This window comes from Callorhinchus milii, unplaced genomic scaffold (genome assembly GCF_018977255.1).
Source record: "Callorhinchus milii isolate IMCB2004 unplaced genomic scaffold, IMCB_Cmil_1.0 Scaffold5, whole genome shotgun sequence".
Lineage (NCBI taxonomy): Eukaryota > Metazoa > Chordata > Chondrichthyes > Chimaeriformes > Callorhinchidae > Callorhinchus > Callorhinchus milii.
In genome coordinates, this window is record NW_024704746.1 from 64,373,472 (window position 1) to 64,387,105 (window position 13,634).

A 13,634-nucleotide genomic window follows, 5' to 3' on the forward strand; every position below is an offset into this window, starting at 1 on the left:
CATGGGTTTGGTTGCTCCAGTTACTGAATGATAGGAACAACTAGTGCTGCCAATCAGCCCAACCTCCCATTGGCCATTTGTAGAGGGGCGCTGGCTGTGACCCGGAGTATCTGCTGATCTCAACTGAGGGAGGAGGTTCAGTGGTTGTTTTAGACAACGGCACAAATGTCAAAAGAGAAAGGGACAGCTTAATTACATTGAGAACTAATAGAACTAATAGAGTTCAAGTTTAATTGGACATTAATAAAGGCAAACAGACTTGTGAGAGGACAACTCCACCCGAGCTACTGCTGTAAAGGGAAAGAAGTTCTGTACATCAGTGTCATGTTAATCCCCACAAAACTAAGCATACTTCCTAACACTAATTAATCTACCTGCGCTAAGACAACTACATTGATGATGGCCTTTGAGCCCCATCTCTATAACTCTATGTTGGGTGGAGCTGCTCTTTGGCAAGTCCCTGTCTGTGGTACATTCGCTGGGTCTTTACACAGTGGTGATTTTCTTGTCCTTGGTGGCCTGTTTGATGGCTGCCTGTTCGCAGATGATCTCTTTGAGTCTCTGCACACGCATGTTTTGAGTGGTTTGATCTCCTACGCCTGTCTGGCTGCGGTGAAGGAGACTCAGAGCGTTGATGTACTCCAGTTCCGTGTATTTCACCCCTTGATCCACTACTAGGTTCAGCAATTCATCTGGAGTGTTGTACAGCATCTCATAGTACTGCCTGTGGATGAAAGGCATATATACGGTCAACGCATGGCACATAGTATAATAATAATCCTTGCATTTGATATAGGGCCTTATTAAATCTTCGAGACGTCTCAAAGAGCTTCACAGAATATACTCTATAGTGAATATGACTGTATATCTGTGGGCGAATCGTGGCAGCCAATTGCACACAGCAGTGTCCCACAAACAGTCGTGGATTGAGTGACCAAATTATTATTATCTTTTTTTTGAAGGGATTATTACCGTCGGAAAAGCGATGCGCCAATCAACTAACAACTACTTACTGCTAAGTAAATAGAGGCGTGTGGAGTAAAGAAACTTGCCCAACATTTCGCCCTGTCAGGAATAGACCCAGGTCTCTCGCTTGCGAGGCGAGTGCTCTAACCACTGAGTTAAGACTCAAACCCATTTCCAGCAACTGCCGTACAAATCCGATGAACAAATTGATCAACTATTTTACATTGTTATTTCAGTCATGCTGGTGTTCAAGTCATGTCCCTTAGAGCAAATACAAGGTAATCATAACGGCTGCTGTAATTAAACTCATACATAAAATGTTATAATAAAGTCTGGGTTCAGAAACAGCCTATGCATCGTAAGTAAGTATTGATCACTGTGCTGCCTGCAGCAATAGTGCAACAAGACATCTTGTTATTGGAAGTAGCTCAGGCTGTTTCCAATAGCAACACAAATGACCTAACTGGCTCATTTTTAAGCCTGGTAGAGCTCTTCAAGTACATGTATTCTGCTCACCCCAGAGGATAGATCCACTTACAACCTGCAAAGGCCACTTTATCTACTAAAACTGGCATCAATTGGAACTGAGAGCAGCGATAACATTACTGTAATAACTTACTGCTATAAACCTGTGATTGTGTCCTGCTATCTTGCTCTTGCTCCTAATGCTAATCTCCTCGGTGAGAAACACTGATCTGAAGCTTTCAGTGAAGTGACTGATTGAAAACTGGAACCAGCATTTAAAAGCACGGACAGAAAACCCGGTACTTGCACTTGCTAAGATGGAGTGTCAAAACAGTACTAAAGCGGCATTGCTCCTCTTTAAACAAATCATACTTCTTCCTTATCTTAAAAAGAAACAAAAAGCACAATTTCATGGATTATTTTCTTAATACACAATGGGTCTTCTGCAGCAACAAAATCAATGGAAACGCAATGGAAAAGAGATACTGTGATACAGTGATACTGTACAACAATTTCATTTATACCACCAGATGTCATTACATTGTCGCATATGTCCATCTCCTGCTCGCTCATGTGCAAATAGTCTTCGGGATAGAAAAATAGATGAAAAGAAAGAACACACTGCAGAGCCAAACCAGCTCATTGGGACACAAGGACATACACGTAACAATGCTGTTTCACCTCCAAAATCAGGGTAGAATCTCGCCCATCTCAGGCAAATGGGATGCGACTTATTTCCCTAGCCTTTAGGATGCTACAAGCTACATGTTTCCTACGTGAAATAAGATTGGGGTACTCACAACCCACTTCCTCATGAGCGGCAGTCTGGAATGCAAAAGTGCTCACAAATGTTGGAACTAAATTTCTAGACTCACTCAGAGACCAGGAGAATGAGCGGTGTTGGACGTGGAAATGTTAACATGGGTGCAGGAGGGAGGAGGTAATCTTCTGAGATTGGTGATTAAAACATAACGTTGGGCAGAGAACATTATTCTGCATCTATCTTTGTATTGTACCTGAACTTTTACCTCGCCTTGTATTGACCTTTGGAATATTTTTAAACCAAAGATTGTGATTTTATTTTCAATCATGGTACAAATAATGCAGAATTCATTTGGCCCACAAATATACGTAAATCAATTCACTTTACAATATATTCTGTGAAGCGCTTTGAGACGTCTCAACAATGTGATAAGGGGCTATATCAAATGCAAGGGCTACCATTATTATTTTAGTTGACCTCTGAAGAGACAAAAACATTAACAATATTATTAGTCAGGATTATTAGCCTCATTACTATCCAGTGTCCCCTGATGTAAAGTATGCATGTCATCTTAAGGACAGGATCTAATTTGACTGTGATTTCCTGTTTGCCTGCTGACACTTGCTGACCAGTCTCCCACTTATACGAATGATCTTAGGTGCTGTGTCACTAAGGGAACTATATCCCAGCATCAGTCAGAAATTTCAGTCATCAATTTCACAGTCTAGGTATCAACGAGTGCAGTTAGTAATATTAAATATGCATACATTCTCAATGATTGTTACATTACATAACTGATAAACAGTGCTGGTTTGTTTAATGATGAGAAATTTGGTCTATCCATAAAGTCCTCGATAGCCTGGAGTGCCCATCTGATAGAAGATAAGGTTGTAAAGATAATTACAACAGAACATAAAGTCTAAATGGAGATTCCTGAGAGTAGAAAGGCCAATTATATTTGTTCTTTCATATTTCATTATGTGATAAGAATCACAGGAATCATCCATCAATTTTTTAACAGATTTCTTTTCCTTCAGCTTGTACAAATCAAAATGACCCACCATAAATATTTATGAATAACCTTGAAGAATGAAAAATTAACAGACTCAGTGTTGAGTTGAAAGTCGTTTATGCAAAACGTGCATGACCAAGGGCAATGCGGATTTCTACGTCAGTCACAAGAACTTTAATGCAGCAACAGCTGGTACTCTCGACAACAACAACAAAATCACATTTATAGAGTGCCTTTCACAGAGTAAACTTTAAAGTTGATGAAAATTAATTATCTGAGATTGACAATAAAACAACACCTCGCATTTATATCTCTCTCCCCCCCACCCACTCAAGCAGGGTAGCATCCCAGAGCTCTTGACAGTGGTGGAACATTACGCCGAGCTGGGGGGAGAGGGGGGTGGTGGCGGAGCGTGGGGAGGTGACTGTAAGGACGGTCGAAGAGGAAGGTCGTCAGGCGTGACGAGGTCCCATAGGTAAAAGTCCAGTTACTAACCCTCTTCGCCTTGGGCTGGCTTCCCGACGTGAGAGGCGCGATACAAATGTAATTTGTGGTAATTTGTTGTTTGTCACTTGGTCCCCAGGATCCTGAATTTACATCAGGTGGTCAAGACACAAAAGCTACACAGTGCTGTAAATATAAGCTTGAGAGGTTTGATACCTATCGTGGTTGTTGTTGAGATGAATGTTATCTTTCTCTGCACCATTACGAGCAATGTGATAATGACCGGAAGGTGCAGGTTAATTTGTTTTAAACTGTGCAAAGGATAATTCCTGAGGGCTGCATGAAATATTCAGATCCATTAATTACCGTAATGCATGACGACATTGATTTAGCGATATTCCACAACATCAGCAGAATCAAGTACAACTTATTTACATGTGCTAGTGGTTGCACAATAGTCTTCAAATTCAGGGTCCAGGCAATGAAATGAAATGCAAATTCTTGCCGGTGTAAATAAATGAAAGCTAATTTACTGAGTCGTTTTACAAATATGTTGGGTTCAGATGAATAAAATATCACAGTGCTGGTTTGAAGCATTGTACAAAATGCTAATTTCACATTGAAACATCTACATTATGCAGTTAAGTCAAGGACAGCACATTTTTTGCCAAATAACCTACTGTGATAAATAATTAAAATTGCCATTTGAAGAATAGTCTTTTTTTAATGTCTCGGTTTAGCAAAGAAAAAAAAGAGATTTAATGTGCCTATCCTGCATAGCTGATATATATATATATATACACACAGCCAGTAAATCAGTAGAGATCAAACACGCGTGTAAATTAATTCAATCAGAAAATGCGATTTGTTCAAGCAATCCTGTATCAGCCAAGTAGCGAGACGAGATCCATCATCAATAGATAAGTTGCTTTTTTCTCCCTTATTCTTCCTGTTATTGTTGCCATTTCATAGGTCACAACTAAAAACATACCTGAATAATAATAATTATCCTCGAATTTGATGTATTTTATCACATCTTTGAGCTGTTTCAAAGCGCTTCACAGAATACACTGTTGAAGTGAATTGACTATATTGTGGCAGCGAATTGCGCACAGCAGTGTCCCACAAACAGTCGTGGATTGATTGACCAAATCATTATTTTCTTTTCCCAGAAAAACGATCCGCCAATCGATTAACACCCGGGTTCCTACCTGTGGCAACGTAAACCGAGACGTGTGGAGTAAGGAAACCTTTTCCCTGCCTGGGAATCGAACCCAGGTCCTTTCGCTTGCCAGGCGAGTGCTCTAACCAATAGACCCTGTTCTGTGAAGCACTGCTACATCAAACCGTGTTGGGAATGCTCAGAAATTCAGCTTTTCTGCTTGCAAGCAAGAAAAACATATAAATTGAAGATAAATTCACTGTTTGTACTGAATGCAATCTGTTCTTTTTAGAGGGTGGGTGGAAGGAGGTTACCCTAAACTTGAATTGGAATTTTGTTAGTGTTAGTCTGGAACCAGTTCAGAGGTGCCCTGAATATCCAAACTGTGGACGTATCATCCATCCTAACTAACAGCACGAAAGCAAAGCATTCTTTTCAATGCTCACACCCATGAAAGTAGCAGTCACACGAAAGTCCAGAGAGCTGCCATGTCAGCGTGAATGTGTGGTGATGATTGGCGCCCTGCTGGGTTTGAAAAGCTTTCCCTTGCACTTGCTGCTATGCGCAAATAATGACAGTGCACTCACAGCTCACCGAATACTTTCTCAACCTTTCTACGCTCCTTTTAGTTCTTCAGATGATGACAGGTTTATATCCCAAGGTGTTTGCTGGAGGCAGACAGGGTACAGTTAAATCACTGGTAGCGTCCCAAAGGGCCATCAGGGAATGCAAATACCTCTAATGACAACTAATTACAAATCCAATGAATATGCATTTCTCATCACAACACAAAGACCTCTGTCAGTTATTTGGTGCTGTTCTTCCTCCAACACGCCACCCTGTCATAACTTTGTCAATTCATTTCGATACCGTTTCCTTTGCTGGGTGTCTGACTTACGGTTTTGTTTCTGGGGGACGTGAGCTCAATAGCAATCTGTGCAGAGGCGGGGTACTGTATTGCTGCATCGATGCCACAAAAAGTGATATACTTGGGATAGTGCCCAAAATGCAGCACGAGTGGTCAATGAGAAGATCTTGGGTCATTCCCGTAGGCATAAAAGGTAAATCAGAATCATCTATCTGGCGAAGTTCACAAGAGATGTGGATTAAAAAATCCCTTCCGCAATTTCAATTTGCCAGAATACAATACAAATTTACATTTGTACAGCATCTTTCACGTTGGGAGGACGTCACAAGGCGCTGGACAGTCAGAGATTTGGACTCGAGCTGGGGGTGGGGTGGGGGGTGGTGGTTTGGGAGGGTAGGAGGGTGGCCGAAAGTTGCGGTCGAAGAGGAGGGTCTTGAGAAGTGCCTTGAAGGAGGTGAGGGAGGGAGTGAGGCGAAGGGAATGTGAGATGGAGTTCCAAAGGGTGGGCGCAGAGAGGCTGAAGACCCCACCTTAGTCAGCAGATACTCAAGCTGTTATCTAAGCGGTTATACTACAAATGGAAGGGATGGAGGGGGGAAAAAAAACTTTACGTTGATTTTGAAGATATATCGTGGAAATTAAAAATACATATTTGTTTAAAAAGTCAATGAAAATGGTTAAGTTGCATTGATCGAGCCACAATAATTTGTCACCTGGCTAAAATAGTAACTGGTTTATGCATCGAAAATGATTGTAAATAAAACGGCAAACATCAGAAGCGATCTGTCTGCAAACAAATCAATACCTCGGATATTCAAGACTTCATTGCAAAACAAGTGTAGAAAATGAAATGTTTCATGACACGGTTGCTAAGAAACAGTGTCATTTCAAGTTAATTACTGACTAGTTTTGGGTGTGAACTAGCCCAAGACTTTGGCACAATGGTTAGACCTGATGAATTGGGAACTCCCATTTCTACTTTCAATTGCGGAGAGGGCTTTCTCTGTATTGCTTTGTGGGATCCTGGCTTAACTCAATTGGTAACTCGTGATGGAGCAGTCAATAAAGGCCCTGGGGTCGGGAAATGAATTGGGATGAGAAGCAGGAATCTAAAACTGTGGCACTAAATGGACTTCGAACCCAACCATTGAACCAAAGTCGAGAGTTTACACCGATAACCATCAACTAGCATTCCGCTATTTCTTGATAGATGTGATATTATTACCCACATTGAATCTATTCTGAAACATCTCATTTCTTCCTGCTCACAGCAATAGTCTTTGACAGGTGTACACCATTCGTCCACCTACCCACCAATGTGTCAGGATGTTTAGCACCTTGGCAGCAAATCAGGTTGTTTTTGTGAGAGTAATAAATGAACAATAATAATCCTTGCATTTGACACAGCGCCTGATCACCTTGTTGAGGCGTCTCAAAGTGCTACACGGAATATACGGCAAAGTGAATTGACTGTATATTTTGTGGGCAAAACGCGGCAGCGTCCAATAAGCAACCGTGGATTGAGTGACCAAATTATTATTACTATTTTTTTAAAGTGATTATTACCCTCAGAAAGAGATCTGCCAATCAACTAGCAACTGGGTTCCTACTTGCTGCCAGGTAAACAAATGTGTGTGGAGTAAGGAAACTTGCCTAAGGTTTTGGCCCGCCTGGGAATCGAACCCGGGTCCTCTCGCTTGTGAGGCGAGTGCTCTAACCAATACACGACAAGACTCTACAAGTACCTGAAGCGCTGCAGTGCAACTAAGTGATAATCAATGATAAAGTGTGCACACACCAAGCTTTTACCATGCCTGTGATGGCTTTGGCAGGCAGCAAATCAGTGCCGCGATACATATCCTGATATGTGCACACCTTTGTGTTTGCTGCTGCTGTGACGTCCTGTTAAAAAAAACTGGAGCAAAACTCAATCAGAATTCCAGAGGGATGTGGCCAGTATGTGTACCTATAGCTAGTTTTTGAACAACTCTATAATAAATCACTGCATTGATATAGATCTGATACAGACTAGCATCAGTTGGAAGCAGCTTTGCGAGGCTGCCTCTTGGGTTTGGGAATGGGACATGATATAAGGTTCACCTAAACGGTGTCATCCTGCTCTCGCCTCTGAGTCAGATGGTACCAATCCCAGATTGGAACTTGGAATCACATAGTCTAAGATGACTATGCAATGCAGTGCTGGGGAATGTTGTATCCTATGAACGAGATGTTAAAACTGAGGTTCGGTCTGCCTGCTCAGGTGGATGTTAAAGATCCCATGGCCCTGTTCGAAAAGACAGGGGAATTTCTCCCGGTGTTCTGGCCAACAGATGCCCCGAATGGCTGTTTGTGGGACATTGCTGTGCGCCCACGAAATAGACAGTCAATCCACTTTATAGTACATCCTGTGAAGTGCTCTGACAGATTCTGATGACTTGATAAGGCACTATATCAAAGGCAAGGATTGTTATATTATTATAAAACCGTCTGGTACTAACCTTGCAAAGTCCAGGTCTGCCTCTCGAGACATGGTGATGTTGGTGAGGTTCTGCTGAAGAACGAAGATGTTCCGACACATCTTTTTGATCCCCGATTCACTGATCCGCTTGAAATACTGGGCTCCGTTGATCAAAATGCAGGAAATCAAATGGCCCAGGCCTATGTTTAAAGAATGAAAAACAAACATGGAAATCATTTGTTTACTTTCTCTTAAACAAAACGTTATACTTGTTTCCACCCGAGGAACAATATGAAAAAAGGGCATTGGTTCATTCTGCTCATTCTGAATCTTCTAGGTTCACATTATAGGTCTGAAACAGTCCATTTAATCTCTTCCTTGCTTCAGTACCCAGCTTGAATCCCTTGAACCTCTCTCCCTCCCTCTGTCAAGAGGTTGGTTTTAATTGCTTTCACAGAACATGTGCTGTTAACAGAAGATCACAGTGCTTAATGCAAAATGAAGAAACTACACCTTTATGTCCTAAGGCTCACAGCTTATTTTCCTACATTTCTAACCAGGACCCTGTCTCTTTTGTCCTAAACATTTCTCCATCCATTTCAGCATTGCACCTGGAGTAAATAAATGATGCAGTGTATCTACTGCAAAGTAACTGGGGGATTCCAGAGATTCTTAAATCATTGAAAGACAAAATGAGTAGCGATTTTTCCATAAGCTCAAAAACAGCACGGGCATGGGGTACAGGCTGGCCAATACATTATCTTGGGCAGGGTTTACAACAGTAAAGACAAGTAGTGAATATCCTCCTCTCCTTCCAAAAATCATTAAACCTTGGGAACCAGAGAGTAAGAGCCCATTCAGACTCTCGATCAGTTTTCAGTTCAATAATACTTTGTTCCTAAATTCTGTAATTATGATCGGATAAACATGCTAGTAACAATGCATCAAGTGTTTACCTATTAGCAGTCTATCCTATTTAGACTTCTTTAATTCATGCTAAAGCATGCAATTGGAAAGTTAAATGTCGAATGGATACTTGCCTGGATCAAACATGTTCTCCCGGGTGAAAACAGTTTTACAAGTTAGATGTCTCAACAAGGCAAGTAGCGACTTGGCAGCAGATGTTTATATGTATTTTATCAAGTCATTGCTCTTGTGAATTTTACTCGTATTCCTCTTAACCTCAAAGTCCTCTGTATCTTCACTATGTTGAAATCAACATTCAATGCACCACCTACTCACCTAACTCATTCTTTTCCTGTAACTCAAGCCTATGGAATTCCTCATCTTTCTTTCTTCCTGCAATATTCAGACTTTTTAGAACCTAATCACTAATTCTCAACTTATCCAGTTTTCTCTCTTTCTCTACTCTTCGATCTTGCTGAGGCCTTGCACAATTGGTCATGTTCCTTCTCCTAGATTTCTTTATTGACTGCAGCAGTGCTCCCCCTTTAAATGGTTCTTTTAACCCTTGTTTCCTTTTCACTTTGTGCTAAGTTCTTAACTTTCGCTTGAAAGGATGCCTTGTTGGAAGGGAAAGATGGATGACACAGAAAGCTCAGATGTGACATTCAATATGAAACCCATTGTAAGGCTTTGCATAAAATTAGTTGATAATTAAGTTGGTCAATCAGCATAACAGTAAATGACTGTAGTTCAATAATGGAGGCGTAGTTTGTAAGCCAGTGACAGTAATCTCTTCTGACTCCTACAGTGATGGCATTAATTTATTTTTTGAGTGCGTCGGCTGCTGGAAGTCAATTAACACCAAGGCATCTTCGTTTGTCACTAGATTTGCTTATACTGATTCAAACTCATTTACCTTCAAAAATGTACTGGAACTTGTGTTGCTGCAGGCTGCCGCTCATCACCTCCTCGATGGCGCTGATGTCTTTGTTCAATCGCACCACGAGTGGGTCATAGTCCATGCTCTCCACGTTAGCAACGATGGCATAGTTGCTTTGCTTTGCGAGGGGGATCAGGTAGTGAAAGCAGTGAACTCTGAGGAGACAAGGAGGAACGGTGAAACCTCTGCAGAACAACTCGCCAATTTGCCGAGCGCCTTGAAGAAACGTTTATCAGCTGTGGCTCATCTTTGATGTTGAGTTGTTGAGAAATCCCATGAGCACTGATATCATGGCTTTCAAAACCTTCATTGAAGTCTCTATTATCAGCACTCAGTGTTGGGCTAATGAGAAGCGTGTCTCAGGCTTAATTAACACTTATTTGTAATCAGTTAATCGGAAATCATAAGTTGGTAATGATCACCTCTGGGGCTGGTTATTATTGAATAGACATCTTATCTGCACCACGGTGGTAATATTGAGGACGACCAGAATAGTCAAAGGCCGATTTGAATAAATTCGCACATCTGCTGAATTCCAAATCACATTCTTTGTCCACACCCACACACATACATCAAACAAATTGCATTTATACAGCCCCTTTCACGTCAGGAGGATGTCCCAAGGAGCTGGAAATACAATGGTTCCATTTGTAAAATAACATCATTGAGACGAAACATAATGTTTTAACTCTTCCAGCGTTACAGACATTTATTCATACGGGTACTGTTTTCAGGCTTTGGCTGTTGATGGACAAGTCGACTGTTTTGGCAGCCTTTCTCCCTCACCTGCCTTGCAAAAATGAGACAAATTGATGTGGTCTCATTTATGATGCCATGTCAATCACCAATGTCTGATTTGCTAAATAAAAGAAACCTGGATTCCTGACACTGGCTGTCTTCCATACCCAGAGGGCAAGGGTAAGTATAACAAGAAGGAAGCTTATTTCACACAAAACATTTGCTATATCGGTGTGTCTTCTGAATAACATCAGATAGCACTCAGTGAATCTATGACAAAATGAAACTTCATCCTAACAATCTCTGAAACAGTGTCAAGTGTCTAGCACCTCTTTTGATAAGTGATCAGTGAGTCAAGTCTCTTACTGCAGAACTATGATTACATAGATTTTTTTTAATAAGACCACTGGAGGCTGATGGTGCACTTAGTCCACTCCTCTATTCTTTTCTGTTTGCCCTTGTGGTGGCCACACCCATGTCTTGATATAAGGGCAATAGGTTAAAAAATAAATGAAACAAAAGAACCAATTAATCTGTAATTTAGGGTAGAAATGAACATTCCACCAAATTCTTCACTAACTGTCGGGGATTATTTTGTCTCCATTTGTCGCCTAGTTTTACAGAATTCTTAGCTTTATTGATGTGAATTTGGAATAGGCAGACTCAACGACACACTGCATGCGATACGTAGGTCTGAGTTGGAATGGGAGGCCTGACAAGTGTCGGTTAGGCTAACTGTTACTGGACACTGTATTCAGTATGTTATTACTGAAAAGTGAAGAAGGCCAGCTTTCCCCTTACGATCGAGAGACACAGAAATTAAAATGATGGTATTGAAAAGAAAAGGAGGAACGTGAAATTAGAAGTTGGGGCAAACAAATCCGTTAGTAAAGCTCCTGGAAATATCAATGATGATTTATATTAAAACGACCAACTGTCTCACCAGCAGAGGACCTTTTGTTGTAATTTTCTCATTTACCAATTTTTTTCACTCAAACTCATCTCCTGACGGAACTGACTCTGGGTACGATTCCGCTGGTTGTTGATCAATACTTGGCAACGTAGCGGTTGTTCATGTACAAGTCCTACTGTTGAACTCAGCATGTTGCTGCTACGAATCGCCCAACATCAGGAAGTGGGAATAAGTGGCTGGTATTCTCTTCCAAAGACAAGGCTGCTATTCTACTGTTGCTACTCCAGCTAAGATCGGGTGACTTCAGCCCAGAACTGGGACCTTCTCCCGCTTGTATGACTCGGTTCCTCACTGAGTAACTGATGCAGTTTCATCAATTTGGTGCAGTAATTAGACATAAGAAAAATCCATATTTACTTAGTGACAAACTACGAATGAGTCCAATTTGCAGGCGGTCAGTGAGGAAACAAAATGAAACCTCAAACAACACATGTGTGGAGATAGCATACCTGACCTCCAGATGCAGGGCCAGAAGGCAGCGGTCGGCCATATCTTGGAAGGACCTTGCAAGATCATTGAGAGTCTGCATAATTTGTTCGGACACTGGAGGAATGTCCATGTTTACATGAACATCCTGACCTGGAGAGAGAGCTTTGAGAAAATTGGAACACGGAAAGTAATCACAAAGAAACCAAGTTAAAAAAAAAGTTCCGCTGTGCTAAAAACGTCCAGCGTTACCTCTGTACTTCCACCTTGCCCCCTCCCTCCCCACCTTCAAATCCCATCTAACGACCTTGGTTTTTGATCGTGCTTACGGTCGCCTCCCCTCCCTCCCTCTCCCCTTGGCTCGGGGTCAGACTCCGCCACTGTCAAGCGCTCCGGGATGCTACCCTGCATGAAAGGCGCTATATAAATGCAAGTCGTTGTTGTTGTTGCACTTAGAATTGTGTCAAGAAACCTGAAGATTGGAGAGAACCAAAACAACAATGCCATTAACTGGGAGCATTTCATTTTCAATTGTGCATGTATATTCAACACACTTACACAGTTGGTCTGTGGTAACTCCAGTTTCCCATTGAGATTGTTAGCATATGGGTGTTTCGTCCACAAAATATACAGTCAATTCACTTTACAGTATATTCTGTGAAGCGCTTTGGGACGTCTCGAAGATGTGATAAGGCGCGATATCAGATGCAAGGATTATTATTATATCACTGATGGTGAGACAACAAATGTATCTCCCCTCAATCACAAAGATGAACTGGTTGTTTGGAACAGATGTCCAATTTAGGAACCTGAATAACAATAATCATTACACTTGATTTTGTGCCTTTAAAGTGACGCTAAGTCAAATGCAAGGTTTATTATTATATTATTAACTTCTCGGCTATCACTGCAGGTGGGAGATCACAAAAACAAACAAACATCACTTGGTTTTGCTCTGCGGTTTTTGTGAATACAATGTTCTTCCCCCAATGTCATTTTGCATAAACTGCTGAGATAGAAGTCAACAAACAATCAAGGTGACTCTGCAAGGTTGAGCCTCTGGAAGATTGGTTCTTATAAATCAATGTAGCTTTAAATGAAAATTCATGGTATGAAAGAAAAAAAAACTAACCATACTCCTGCACTTCTTTTTCCCCTATACAAACCCATTTATGGAATAATACACTTAAATGCTCCTCGTCCTTGTGATCTTGCTATCACAATATCTGTATTGAAATACACACGGATCATTTGATAGGATCACAGAGGATTCAGAGTCTGCCATGGACATGTTACTCACTCTGACCTTTTGCATTCATTGAATGCTGTCCAATAGGAAACCACGAGTTTGCTTTCCTCCGACAACAACAAATGATGCACTAATTGAAAAGCTTTTGGCAACTCCGTTAAAAATGCGCAGAAGTAGAAATGGCTCCTTTGGAACAGTTAGGAAGAGTTCTTAATTTTCGATGTGGAATATTTTTAATTGAAGTTGCGCCTTACTATAGTCGTG

The 13,634-nt window shown here is 41.2% G+C and overlaps 1 protein-coding gene across 2 annotated transcripts in view; it reads right to left on the reverse strand.

The window, feature by feature from the left end:
• Nucleotides 1–414: 414 nt before the first annotated feature.
• Nucleotides 415–13,634, reverse strand: part of exoc4 (exocyst complex component 4) — a 216,550-nt gene continuing 203,330 nt past the window's right edge. The window contains exons 14-17 of one of the 2 annotated variants that reach the window (XM_007890836.2): nucleotides 12,145–12,274; nucleotides 9,961–10,139; nucleotides 8,179–8,338; nucleotides 415–724 (exon numbers count right to left, since the gene is read on the reverse strand). In XM_007890836.2, coding sequence (XP_007889027.1) covers nucleotides 487–724; nucleotides 8,179–8,338; nucleotides 9,961–10,139; nucleotides 12,145–12,274 — 707 coding nt within the window. In that variant the 3' untranslated portion in view covers nucleotides 415–486. Of the gene's footprint in view, nucleotides 725–8,178; nucleotides 8,339–9,960; nucleotides 10,140–12,144; nucleotides 12,287–13,634 lie in introns of both variants that reach the window. The other variant, XM_007890835.2, reaches the window with a different exon arrangement.